Here is a 14,677-nt window from a genome sequence, read left to right on the forward strand (position 1 = left end):
TAATTTTGAGACCAAATCCAAGCAAAAGAGCAACATTGTTTGTTCCTGTGGCTGTCAAATTCAACAGTGACACAATAGCGCCCTCAGCTGACAAACATTATGAATCACAACCTCAATGATCCACTTTAAATACAACACTATGAGAACGAGCAAAATGATTGATAGGTGAAAAATCGTCAATGTCCGCAATCCACGGACACTTTTTTAGTTTGCTGTTTACAAAGTCTACAGCTGTCACAGCGACCGGTGAGATATCTCAGGACACTTATTTCATTAATATCTATAAGGGAGTAGGAAATGTTTTTGCATACTTTTCCATGAAAAAATTGCTTACAACACCTTTTAAATATGTATTTATTAAAATAATATTTAGATGTAATCAGAGACAATATTATTATTTAAAAAAAAATATTATTTTTTTTAAATTAAAATATTTTAAATGTATATGTGTCTAACATAATTTCATAATTTCAGCAAGCAGAATTAAATTTTTCCATTTGGTTGATTTTTAGTCCCAGTACATCTCTAAAGAACATTTAACATTTAACTACTTTTAGCTTAATTTAAAGGAAAGGAACTGTTTTGTATATTTCTTTTAAAAAAAAGCTTTAAATCTTAAAGGGGTCATGACATGGAAAATAAAATTTTCCTTGGTATTTAGACTAGGGCTGCTATGGTACACAAAATTCATGGTTTGGTACGGTTTCAGTACAGCAGGGAAAACAAAGAATCTTTCTTTAATTTATTTATTTTGAAAACACAGTGGATGATGGGCAACAATTTTTATTGTGAAGGCTCATTTATACATGACTGCACTATGCCTATTTCTTCAACGAAATTACAATACAAAACTTAAAAACCTCTTATATGCACATTGTATAAAAACATAAAAAATAATAAAAGTGGGGGGCCTGGGTAGCTCAGTGGTAAAATACGCTGGCTACCACCCCTGGAGTTCGCTAGTTCGCTAGTTCGAATCCCAGGGCGTGCTGAGTGACTCCAGCCAGGTCTCCTAAGCAACCAAATTGGCCCGGTTGCTAGGGAGGGTAGAGTCACATGGGGTAATCTCCTCGTGGTCGCTATAATGTGGTTTGTTCTCAGTGGGGCGCATGGTGAATTGAGCGTGGTTGCTGCGGTGGATGGCGTGAAGCCTCCACACGCGCTATGTCTCCGTGGCAACGCGCTCAACAAGCCACGTGATAAGATGCGCGGGTTGACTGTCTCAGACGTGGAGGCAACTGGGATTCGTCCTCCGCCACCCGGACTGAGGTGAATCACTATGCGACCACGAGGACTTAGAGCGCATTGGGAATTGGGCATTCCAAATTGGGAGAAAAAGGGGAAAAAATCCCCCCCCCCAAAAAATAAATATATCATCACTTAAGACGTTAGCACTGCAAATGTTTTTGCTTTTCAGCTCACCACTTGTACTTATCACTCAATTTTCAAGTTTTAATCAGGAAAATCAGAATATCCACATTATCAGAGGAGAGGACAATTCGTGGGCAATTAAAGCGCATGCTTGTTTATATAGAGCGGGCACTACAGAATTGCTGAACATAATCTTGTAGGAACATTATTACGGGTCTCAAGCACATTAAGCAGAAGATGCTTATATCCTGTGTTCTCGATGATTGAGTATGGTTGCATATCTGCAGCAATAAATACTCCTATGGCATTCGTTATCATTTTAGCTCTGTTTGAGCTTGCAGCGAGTGGATGCTTGAATGCCGTGGCGAGAGACTAACTTGCACAGGCAGTTGATGCTTTGCTCCCGTAAGCTCAAGAGACACATGTGGATCATGTTGCTGCAAATGAGTCATCATGTTAGATGTGCTTCCTGAGGCATACCCGACTTTGATGAAACAGAGCTGACACACAGCCTTCATCCTGTTCACTACTCGTTGCCCAGTATTACTGTAGTTTACTGCTCATAATGCTCCCAAACAACAGATTTTAGAGACGATGATGCGTCTTAAAACTCTGGCTTATTTAAGTCTGACATATTTATATTTTGTTTAGTTCCCTCACAGTTGGGAAAAATAGCGAGCTAGCTAGTATGAACTTCACAAGTATTTATCTAATCTCTAGTTTCTAGTGTATCATGTGGCGCTCTGTTGTTAAGTTTTGATTCTGTGCGGTCCAGTGTTGCTCCACAATATTTTTTCACTTTAGTTATATGCAGTTTGTGTTGTTCGTTATATGTTGTTTTAATATTGGGTTCAGGCATGCTAAGATACACTATATTGCCAAAAGTATTCGCTCATCTGCCTTTAGACCCATATGAACTTAAGTGACATCCCATTCTTAATCCATAGGGTTTAATATGACGTCGGCCCACCCTTTGCAGCTATAACAGCTTCAACTCTTCTGGGAAGGCTTTCCACAAGGTTTAGGAGTGTGTTTATGGGAATTTTTGACCATTCTTCCAGAAGCGCATTTGTGAGGTCAGACACTGATGTTGGACGAGAAGGCCTGGCTCGCAGTCTTCGCTCTAATTCATCCCAAAGGTGCTCTATCGGGTTGAGGTCAGGACTCTGTGCAGGCCAGTCAAGTTCTTCCACACCAAACTCGCTCATCCATGTCTTTATGGACCTTGCTTTGTGCACTGGTGCGCAGTCATGTTGGAACAGGAAGGGGCCATCCCCAAACTGTTCCCACAAAGTTGGGAGCATGGAATTGTCCAAAATCTCTTGGTATGCTGAAGCATTCAGAGTTCCTTTCACTGGAACTAAGGGGCCAAGCCCAGCTCCTGAAAAACAACCCCACACCATAATCCCCCCTCCACCAAACTTCACAGTTGGCACAATGCAGTCTGACAAGTACCGTTCTCCTGGCAACCGCCAAACCCAGACTCGTCCATCAGATTGCCAGATGGAGAAGCGTGATTCGTCACTCCAGAGAACACGTCTCCACTGCTCTAGAGTCCAGTGGCGGCGTGCTTTACACCACTGCATCCGACGCTTTGCATTGCACTTGGTGATGTATGGCTTGGATGCAGCTGCTCGGCCATGGAAACCCATTCCATGAAGCTCTCTACGCACTGTTCTTGAGCTAATCTGAAGGCCACATGATCTTTGGAGGTCTGTAGCAATTGACTCTGCAGAAAGTTGGCGACCTCTGTGCACTATGCGTCTCAGCATCCGCCGACCCCGCTCTGTCATTTTACTTCGTGGCTGAGTTGCTGTCATTCCCAATCGCTTCCACTTTGTTATAATACCACTGACAGTTGACTGTGGAATATTTAGTAGCGAGGAAATTTCACGACTGGACTCGTTGCACAGGTGGCATCCTATCACAGTACCATGCTGGAATTCACTGAGCTCCTGAGAGCGGCCCATTCTTTCACAAATGTTTGTAGAAGCAGTCTGCATGCCTTCATTTTATACACCTGTGGCCATGGAAGTGATTGGAACACCTGAATTCAATTATTTGGATGGGTGAGCGAATACTTTTGGCAATATAGTGTATGTAATAATTTGTGTAACTGCGTGTACCGTACCGAAGGCCCTGTATCCGTTTGGTTCGTCACGGATACATGTACCGTTGCAGCCCTTATTTAAGAGGTAACTCTTCTATAAAAACATACTGTACATTTTAGAACTCAAAACTTCCTCCCCAGTCTAAAAAGAGCATTAATAGTTGCCACTCTGTTTGAAATGTCTCATTTTGAAAACTGTGTTTGTGTGACATCACAAGACATTGCTCAGTCTTTATTTACACGCCCCACAACATGTCATTGCACCCTTGGCCCCACCCACTGGCGCTCGGTTCATTTTGTAAACAGAGAGGGAGAGATAGACCTAGTGTAACCAACCATTCTTGAACACCAAAAAGGGAACCCATCTGGACTATTTTGAAAATGTTTGTGCATATAACATGCATTACACAGACATTTTGACCATTGTCATATTTATCGCGCCGCTTTTAAATGACGTGGTGTCAGTTACAACTCAGAAAAGGAGACTCTGTTCGGCTTCATTCAGCTGCTCTGCGTCTTGCTGTTCTTGCACCCATCTGCGCTATTTTAAATTTTTGGTGTATGCGAACAAGCACTAGCTGGACGTCTTTGACCATTTGGATGCATTTTGGGCGATCTGCACCTCAGTGCAACTATGTGTGATCTATGGACTGTGTAAGTGTGAATATCAGCATGTTCTGCTTGTGAACCAGTTATTATATGATTCAAGTTTTCCAAAGGAACTGTTATTGAACAACGGGGTGTTTAATAACACTTGGACTTGACAGAAAAAAATTTAAGTAAACAGTTTGATTCATGAATATTTCAAATGTCATGACTGTTTGATATTTATGGTGCTGATGTGCTTGAGTGAAGTTTAAAATATTCGGATGCAATGTGTTAGATGTGCGTTATGTGTAAGCCTTGAAATTTAGTTTTATAATGTTGTGGAGAGCTTGTTTATTCTCTTCCGATTGAGTTTCAAATATGGCTGAATTTGAGGGGCTGCACGATGTTAGCCAATCAGAACAGTGGGTGTTTACATTGAAGTTTAAAGGAGACGCTGAGGCCAAAACCGAGCGTTTCAGTCAGAGAGCCAGAGACAGGGTGGAAAATGATATTACTGAGCAGATTCATTGCATTTCATGACCCCTTTAACTGTTCTTGATTCAGGCTTAGTTTAAAGAATCTTGAACCGAACCGTGAGTTGTGTATCTTTAACTGAATCGTGAGATGAGTGAATTATTACACCCCTAATCGTATACGAGTGAAGTGACAGTTGTGTTTACAGATGCACCAAAAATGTTGGCATGTTCAGACAGCCGATAATTATTTTTTCTGTTAGCTAATAATGGAAATAAATATTCTAAATCTATACTTTTTTATAAATACTTTTGAAACTTGCCATTTGTTTAAAGAAAATGTCTGCTTCAAATATTTGCCAAATCAGGCTGATATAATAATTAAAAAAATAAGTATATATTGACTAATTTTGGCCAATACCTTTTATAATCACTAGTTGGTTTTAAAAACATGTAATCTTGCAAACACTGGACGCTCCGGTTCAGGTTTATTTTTTCTCTCTATTTGTTGTAACTGCTAAAGAGCATACCATTATTTGCTGTATTATTTGCCTTCCCACCATGTTAAATGCTTCACCTGCAGACGTGAACAGAGAGATATGTGCTTCAGTAGTTTCTACACCATTCATATGTGTCAGCTAAAGAGCCTGGCAGGAGGCCCAGGGTTAATAAAGCAATATTACTTTGTGTCCTTGTGCCCCAGAACAGCCATTGTGTAATGTATCACTGTCATCTGTGCATGACCCTGCACTCTGACCCCAGCCTAGCTGGGATATGTGAAAAAGAAGAATTTCACTGTATATGTGCAAATGTATAATGTGTGATAAATAAAGAAAATTATAATTATAAAATTATAAAACTGTCTCTCTCTGTCCCTCTCTCAGGCCCTGCATCAGCTCTATTATGATCTCAACATTGAGAATAAGAATCTGGCTCAGAAGTGGCTCATGCAGGCTCAGGTGTCTCCTCAAGCCTGGCAGTTCTGCTGGGTTTTACTGAGACCAGAGAAGGTAAGAACATCTTGTTCTGTTTCCTGCACTGTCATTCTCTCCCTCATTTTCTTTCTTTGCTTGTCCTTTTAACCCACCCTGCACCTGCTTTCCTTCTCTCAAAAATCTTTGCTTATGTTTTTCTGACCAGTACAGACTTCAGGGCGAATGCACAGGATGCAGTCTTTGCATTACATCGACACTGTGTTTAAAGTCAACATTAGTTATGCGTCGATAATCTGCATTGGCAAATAGTGTACAAACAGCCGATGATCAGAGCCCATTATTTCCTGGCAAAATGGGGAGGAAAAACACATTGGACAATTAGCATTTAACTGGTGCTGTGTGTGTGGAATTACACTTTGAAATGGGTGACAATGACAGCAAAGTTGCACTTTGTAAGCTTTGCACTGATAGAATTTCACAAGGTGGAACTACCGTTAAAACGTTCAATAGAACTAAATTATGTTTAACGTTTAAGCCTGACACCGCAAGGAATATAATGAGTTTGTTGAAGCTAAAAAGGAGGCTGCTTCAGCTAATAAGGGTCATGCTTCATCTTTCACAATTCAGTTAATGTGAGTTAATAACGTGCTTTTTGTTTCATTGTTTCGTTTATAACTGAGAGACCAGTTACTGTAAAACATGACAGATATGCAGAGGCATAGAGAATAAAGTTATTATTTAAAATTATTTTGAAGTTGTTTAATTAATCATCAGTGATTTGAAACAAAGTAGAATAAAAAAGCTGAACCACCAAACTATCGGGCTCATTATCGGCAGATGTTGTTCTAAATAATCTGATATAGGTATCGGCACACAGATTTTGTATCTGTGCATCTTTAGTGAACATGAAATAAAAATTAACCCCATTTACTTTCGTAATACTTGCTCTTGGTCTTACTGTGCATGAATTATCAGTGCACATCATTTCGAAGAAAATTGTTTTTGTCTTCGTAATCTTTCCTGATAACGGTTGGGGCAATAGCAAAAAAACGGTAGATGTGTAAAAACTAGGGCTGTCAATCGATTAAAATTTTTCATCGAATTAATTACATGGTGTCCCGATTAATTCATCGCATATATAAATATTTGCTGAAAAGCCCCTCAAAAAACAATAATTCAATATATATCTATAATGATGAAATAATTATAAATAGTTATCTTTAAATATTTACAAATTATATAAATATATATAACATTATAAAAATATTCAGATCATTAAAATGCATTACATTATTGTGGCAGAGGAGTTAAGCATTAATAAGACAATACAAAAAACGGCTTTAGAGTCCAATGTATTGTTTATTTGCATATTATTTAATATTTATTATGAGGGCTTGTCTAAGGACCTGTCAATGTACACCTGTGTCAGACGGATGCTTTTGGAGCATCTCACTTTGGCTGCGTTGCGTCATAAACATACCGTTTTTAGGTCGTTGTGTCAAGTTAAACATAGTTTTTCTTTTCCCCAATGTAGAATGCCCAATTCCCAATGCGCTGTAAGTCCTCGTGGTGGCGTAGTGACTCGCCTCAATCCGGGTGGTGGAGGACGAATCTCAGTTGCCTCCGCGTCTGAGACTGTCAATCTGTGCATCTTATCACGTGGCTTGTTGAGCGCGTTACCACGGAGACATAGCGTGTGTGGAGGCTTCACGCTATTCTCCTCGGCATCCACGCACAACTCACCACGTGCCCCACCGAGAGCGAACCACATTATAGCGACCTCGAGGAAGTTACCCCATGTGACCAATTTGGTTGCTTAAGAGACCTGGCTGGAGTCACTCAGCATGCCCTGGATTCAAACTCGCGATTCCAGGGGTGTTAGTCAGCATCTTTACTCGCTGAGCTACCCAGCCCCCCCTAAGTTAAACATAGTTTAATACTTAGAACACGTCTTGAGATCTCTTAGATTTGCTCTCCATCAAGCTGTGGTTTGAACGCAAGAACGTATCCTCATGTTGTGCTGTTTGCTAAAGGGTTGTTTTGTTCTCTGGATAAGCTGTGTGTTGCCTATAAAGCTGAAGTTTCGCTTACTGCCCCCTGGAGAAATCATGTGGTACTTCAAGCTTGAATTTCTCAGGAATCTTCCTTATTACGGTCCAGGAACATGATTAACTGCTTTAATTTTTTAACGCGTTATTTTTTTTGAAAATTAATCGCACTTAATGTTAACAGAAATTTTCATAATGAATTGTCATGGAAATTAACGATCAATTAATTGATTAATCGTTAGCGTTAATACCGCAAAACGCACGTGGAGGATATTTGCATGTACTACTCTTTACCTTTTTGCCTACTCTTTAAATATTTTAAAAACGTATTACACTTAAGAAATGCAAGTATTGGCATTGTCATCTTAAAATATTCTTAGTTCAGTGTATTTTAATACATTTAGGCTATGTTCACTATGAATTTGTGAATTGTTTAATTACTGGTAATGAATTACTGTTAGTAATAACTTGTAAATAAGATATATTACTCGTTTACGTATTTGAGTTCACTTAAACTTTGTGTTGAGGATCATGGGATGTTTCAGACTTTTGGGCATATTTTTATTTGACATTAAATCACACTTCGTAAACGCATTAGCCTACATAACATACTGTGTGTGCTGATAATACATCAGCTGAATCTGCTTTCCCCGTGATCACTGACATAATCGTAGGTTGATATGAAACAAGGAGGCCAGAAAATCAGCTGTGCTTTAACACACTATCATGGTGTATGCAGAAAACATAATGTTAATCTATAGAGAAACGCTCCAACACTGATTACATTTAGCCCGCTTCATCTTCATCTATGCCCATCTTCTTCTCTGAAGCGGACAGGACATGACATGCAGCCCTCAAGTGCCCTCTAGTGGTAGATGACTGTATATACAGTCTTATCAAAGTCTGCTGGCATGGTTACTGAACGCATTTTTCCTGAAATTAATTAATTGACGATCGATAAGCTTATCAATCAAATTATTAGCAACGATTAATCATTAACATCCCTAGTAAAAACGTTGCCATTGGAAAATGACTTCTTTTCACAATCCAGTCAATTTCCTTTGGATAATACTTTTTTTTTCTCATTGAATATCCCATTCCATTAAGAAATATGTCAGATTACTGAAATAAATTGGATATTGAATGCCATTTCATTTTGACTTGTTGGTTTGTGTATGTGCCAGATGCAGGGTCTGAAATTAACAATTTGGCAGTGTCACACGCCACTCTGGCAGGAGATTTTTCCTTTCTGTTCAGTTTGTTAGCTTGTAAAATAATGTAACACATTCCAGTTTTGTCCTCAAGTGGGCTCTAAGCACTTTGGATTTCCAGTGGATGTGGGATTAACTTAATTACCCACAACCATACACACATATTCTCCAGTAATTATTGCGTTATTGTAATACAGAAACCAAATGATTTTTATGACATTCGGTTTTGATAACAGTTCTTGAACGTGCATCAACATGTGGACAGAAATCTGGACTAAAATACTCAAGACAGTGTTTCCTGCACTAGTATTCAGCGGTGAAGCACCACTCACTGCTACTGAATCTGCTGCGCAAGACATACCATAGTAGACCGATTCCCAAATAAGTGACTCTAATGAGCCGGTTCTTTTGACTCTAAAGCGCGAGACATAAAACATGACCAGTGTAGTCTGATTCCTAATTAAATTACTCTTTTGAGCCGGTTATTTTTAGTGAATCAACAACAACAGTGCTACCAGTGATAGCCTGATTCCAGAACGAATGACTGTTTGAGTCGTTGATACATCAATTTATGTGGCTTGTTACTCTTTTAAGCAATCAGATAATGTTTGCCTGGCGGACAATGAAAGCAGATGAAAAAAATCCCATAGGCTTACATTAAAAGAGGGACCCGAACCAGAATATCACTGAAAGAGGTGCTTTCTATCTATTTTCCTTTTGTATTTTGATACAGCAAAAGATATCATCTAGATCACAAACCCTGTGCCTTTACTAATAATGCAAGAAGATTTGTGCACTGTGTACATATCTCTGGATTTCTTACACAAGGAATATGTTAAAGAAAAATGAAACAAAAGAATCTCCAGCTCTTTTTTTTTTTTTCATCTCCACAGGTCCCAGAGATCCAATACTTCGGCGCCAGTGCCCTTCACACCAAAATCTCACGCTACTGGGGCGACATACCCGCCGAGCAGTACGACTCGCTGAAATCACAGCTGTTTTCTCATATCGCTCTCTTCGCCTCTGGCTCTAAGATCGTCTTGACACGCCTGTGCGTGGCACTGGCGTCGTTTGCCCTCAACATGATGCCAGAGGCTTGGCCGGGGGCAGTGTCAGAGATGGTGCGCATGTTCCAGGAAGAGGGAGGCGAGGTGGATGGGCGTGCCCGCTGTTTGGCCCTGTTGGAACTTCTTACCGTTCTCCCAGAAGAGTTCCAGACCAGTCGGCTGCCGCAGTACCGGAAGGGACAGGTGAGGGGCGCTCTGAGCCGCGAGTGGACGGGCGTTTACCCGCTCCTACAGCAGCTGTTACGGCAGCCGGACTCGCCAGTGCTGGTCAAGGCCCGTGTGCTCAAATGTCTGTCTAGTTGGGTTCTGCTGGACGTTCCTCTGAACGAGAGCGAGGGATTGGTGGAGGCCAGTTTCACGGCGCTGGCGGATCCAGAACTGTTTGATACGGCCGTGGAGGCCATCGTCAACACCATCTCACAGCCCGACTCACAGAGGTCAGCCTTTGTCATTACAATTCTTAGACAAAAATCTGTATAGTTCAGAGAAATATGAGGCTTTAAGACTGAATTTTATTTCATAAATTATATACAAAAAATGTTTACATGTACAAATTAGAGCTGTTAATTTAGTATGATTTAATTATATGAAAAATAACTTGTCAAAAAATTTATGAAATTAATCATGCCCCCGATCCATACGTAAATTCCATAATCAGAAATTTTCCTACCATCGGAGCAATCCAAACTTGATGTACCACCTTGATATGGCAGTAGGGGGCAGTCAGCACTCTTACACCCTGTCCACACCAGGAGCGTCCGTTGACGCGATGCAACGGCTTGAGGCTGTCTACACTGGACGCATTGACACCAACTTTCTAAATCGTTAATTTGTGAACGTGCATCGCAAAATGGAATGGGACACTCGTTTATTGTCGCCATGATGGACGTGCCGTTCCAGTGTAGACAGCATCATTGATTATAATGGGGTTCTATTACTTTTGACTCGACGCACTGCTCGCGTCCAGTGTAGACAGGGAGAAAGACAGCTGGACTGAGCACAACAGATTGCAGGTATCTCGAGACGTGTGTTTCAACGTTTTAATCTACATTTAACTTGACACAGTGTCCTAAAAACAGCACTAATGACTAGAGACGCGCATAAGTACTTAGATCAACAATTAAAAATAGCTTAGATGGAAGTATGCCGAAAATAGTGTTTTCGGCAAATGTTCAGTGATACTGAAGTAAAACGAACAAAATGTTGACTATTACGACTATTGCTGCCACAATATATGTATGATGTTTTTCAATTATTTGAATTATAATAATATATTATGTTTACAGTTATTTTAATTGATTAAATACTAAATTATCTTGATTTGGGGGGCATATTCTCAGTAAATATTGACATGCGATTTATTTCGATTCATTTGATTATTTAATCGGCACATCATGTAATTAATTGGATTATAATTTCAATAAATTGACAGCCCGAATAAAAATACATGTGCATCAACAAAAATGGTGAAAGTACACAAAATTCTCTTCAGTTCTTTCAAGTAAATGCAATCAAGACAGAGTTGATCAATAAAAATATAGAATATATATATTTATATAGTGTAAATATCAAGGAACATAAGGCATATATTTGTAAATTTGCATTTTTGTTTCTTGAAATGTGGGTGAAGATAGTTTCTTGTATACAATATTTTTATTGGTTGATTCTGTCCAGGTGCCTTTAAAAATCAGTTGTACGATGGTTCTTAGTCTTAAATCCAATTTTCTTTGGGCAACTTTTGGATCTTTAGGCAAATTTTGGCATCAAGTGGATCGCCAATCTTGGCTGTCTTTATGCAGTTTTCCCAAGCTGCAAAAATAAATGCTTTTCAGGATGAAGTAGTCGCTGCATTAGACAAAGATTTTGAGGTTCATGGCGACGAAGCTGTAAAAGATATTCAGAGTTTTGCTTGAGACTACTGTGCCATTGTTTAAATTAGTTTTTACATTTTTGCATTAGGTTTTTTTTTTTTTTTACCTGCCTCTAAATGTCACTTAGAGTTTTACTTCAAAAATTTTCATTTAGTATTTTTTATTATGGAAAAGAAATTGATCTTGAGAATAGTCAAATGAATAACAAAATATATACTCAAATTAAAGGAATGTTCAAGGTTCAACACAAGATAATCTCAGTCGACAGCACTTGTGACATAATGTTGATGACCACAAAAAATTATTATTATTTTTTTACAAAGGAAAAATCGCAGTTACTGTAGGCGCATATAATTGAGGTGAATGTGCCAGTCCATAAACCTTAAAATACACATTGTTTCAAAACTATAGCCACAAAACATAAAAGATGTTAAGGTGAATTTCGTGTGATAAAATCTCTGTTCATACATGTTTTTACTGTGATAAACAATATAACGCAGTGGTTCCCAACCCTGTTCCTGGAGGCCCCCCAACGAAATTTAACATTGCATATAACTTTTCACAGATAAGGTTAGTAAGCGATTTTATTACACTAAAATCATGTTAACACATATAATGTTTACATCATCTAGCTATACTTTTGATACTGTGTGTATTTAAGGGTTTTTGGACTGGCCCCATTCACATTCATTGTAAGTGAACCGCAATGTTTGCTTTTATTTATTTTTTTATTATTTTTGTGGAAATCAACATTATGCAACTAACAGGGTTTTCCTGCTTTGAAAATTTTTCAATGGCCGCCGAAGCAAATGTTATGACATAAAGCACTGAAAGCAAGATGAATAAGCGCTAAATATGCTGCTTCTCATGTGAAATGCGGATGTGTGCAGGGTGATTGAAGAACAGTGTCGCTTGTGTGTCGCATGATCCACCGAGAATCTCTTGCGCAAGTGATGCTTTTTACTCTATTCTACGGAGCACGTGCGCATGCGTCAACTCGGCTTTGCTCGATATGCAAGGTCCTGTGACAGGACAGTGCAGAGCGTGTCACATGCGCGATTAAACTGGGCTTCCCTTGATACCATGGCGCATTACAAACCTCATGCAACCCATTTGAATTTTACATGATAATTTTCTATTTTAAAGCGCTATGGAGAAATTCATACTATGCAAATGGCAAGACATCACCAACATTATGAACAGCACTGACGAGGGAAAGAGAAAACACCTGCACCTGGATCAATAACATTACTTTTCACATCTACACATCAACACACCCCAACTAACATTTATCACAGTAAACTTTAATAGATTTTGAACTATGGTAGTTGTATTAATGGTAAGTTTTTAAATATGTTTAGGCTTTTATTTTCCTAGGTAAAGACTACCTAACTAACCACTAAGGAGCTATTCATGGTGTTAACTATGGTAAACACAAGGGCAAGTAGGGTAAAATATAGAATATAAATTATAAAGAAAAACATGTGTAATATTGCAATATATTTCCTGTTCTAATTATGTTTGATATTAGAAAACAAACTGGCTACAACAAACTGTAACTAGCCCTATAGAAATAAGGTGTTAAGTTAGTTTGATTTCCAACAGCACTTTGAAGTACAAAAAGTTTCTGGATGCTCAGATGATCAAAAATAAATAACATTCATTACAAACATGAAATGCAACAACTTATCTTAAATATTAATTGCAATTATGTAAAAAAAAAAAAAAACTGCATTGTGATGAATGTGTACGTCGGCCACCACCGAAGACCATTTTTGACCCAGCAAAACCCTGACTAATGCTGCAGATTGAGCTTAACTTGTATTGAACCATTCCTTTAATAGAAATAGAATCGAGAGCTTATAAATCAAATCAGGGAAATCTGTATCGATACCCAGCCCAAATGTGGTGGTCTGTTATCGTGATGTCATCAATTTGAGATTTACCTGCTCTTAAACATCACATAACAAAGTGAGCTGTGGTTGGTCAGTCAGATGCTTTCTCTCTGTCTCGTTGAGCAGTTGTTGCTCAGAACAAACCAGACTTTATGTTGATAGTCAAAAGTTTGGCAATGCAAGACTACTAGAATATATATTTTCATACTTGATACAAATTAGGAGATAATATGCATTGTTTGGAATATCAGGTAATGAATAGAAAGTGTGATAGAAAAGAGAAATGCTCTGATGGATGAGCAAACACAGGTGAGATGAAAGAGAGGGAGAGTTGGGCAGAAGAGAGTCAGAAACAAAGCCAGAGCGAAACACAGACGCATCAGAGGAGAGAGAGCTGGGAGGGGGGTGTCAGGTCTATTTCAAGGCTGACTGCCGTTTCCATGGAGACAGATCGAGGGAGCGATGTCTTACGCTCTGGTTAGTACAGACGCGGCAGGCGCCCACCCCACCCCCTCTCCCTGAGAGAGAGAGAGAGAGAGAGAGACAGCCAGTGGATGCTGCGGACGAGCTGTTAAAGGTGAAAGCATCCTTGATTCTATACAGCTGCAGATGAGAGGTTAAAGCGAAGCAGACAGAGGCACTTCAACTCAGACAGTTGTGCTGGATCGCAGTCTTGTGCTGTAGTGTAATGTCCACTTTCTGCATCTGTTTTACAGGTTTATGACTGAGTTCACACTCAGATTTTCAGAGCACGAGGAACGTCACTGCTCTGGTCAATAAGAGCCGAGCCAGGTCACCTCTTTGATAGAGATTTTGATTTTTCACTTTGGATTTTTATTTAACGACCTCCCCAAATCCAAGCATTTCTTTCATCGGCCCATTTTGCAGTGACTTAAAAATCAATCTACGACAACAGGTGAAAAAAAAATATGAAAACAAATTAGATCATAAATACAATTGTAAATATAAACAACAAAAGTTTAACACAAATCTCTTAGTTTTGATTCATAAAACGGCTACAACAGTGATTATCAGGGACATAATTTGATGTTCCACTATTTTTTCAGAGTTTAGACATGAACTTTATAACCACCTGCTGGTGGAATCT

General features: G+C 39.1%; 1 protein-coding gene across 4 annotated transcripts in view; it reads left to right on the forward strand.

Moving 5' to 3' along the window:
* Positions 1 to 14,677, forward strand: part of LOC127415743 (importin-13-like) — a 54,669-nt gene that overhangs the window by 11,498 nt on the left and 28,494 nt on the right. For all 4 annotated transcript variants that reach the window (XR_007892981.1, XR_007892980.1, XM_051654617.1 and 1 more), the window contains exons 2-3: positions 5,427 to 5,552; positions 9,630 to 10,240. Coding sequence is in view for 2 of the 4 variants with exons in the window: in XM_051654617.1 (XP_051510577.1) it covers positions 5,427 to 5,552; positions 9,630 to 10,240 (737 nt within the window). In the remaining 2 variants the exon portion in view is untranslated. The remainder of the gene's footprint in view (positions 1 to 5,426; positions 5,553 to 9,629; positions 10,241 to 14,677) is intronic.

This window comes from Myxocyprinus asiaticus, chromosome 25, assembly GCF_019703515.2.
Source record: "Myxocyprinus asiaticus isolate MX2 ecotype Aquarium Trade chromosome 25, UBuf_Myxa_2, whole genome shotgun sequence".
Lineage (NCBI taxonomy): Eukaryota > Metazoa > Chordata > Actinopteri > Cypriniformes > Catostomidae > Myxocyprinus > Myxocyprinus asiaticus.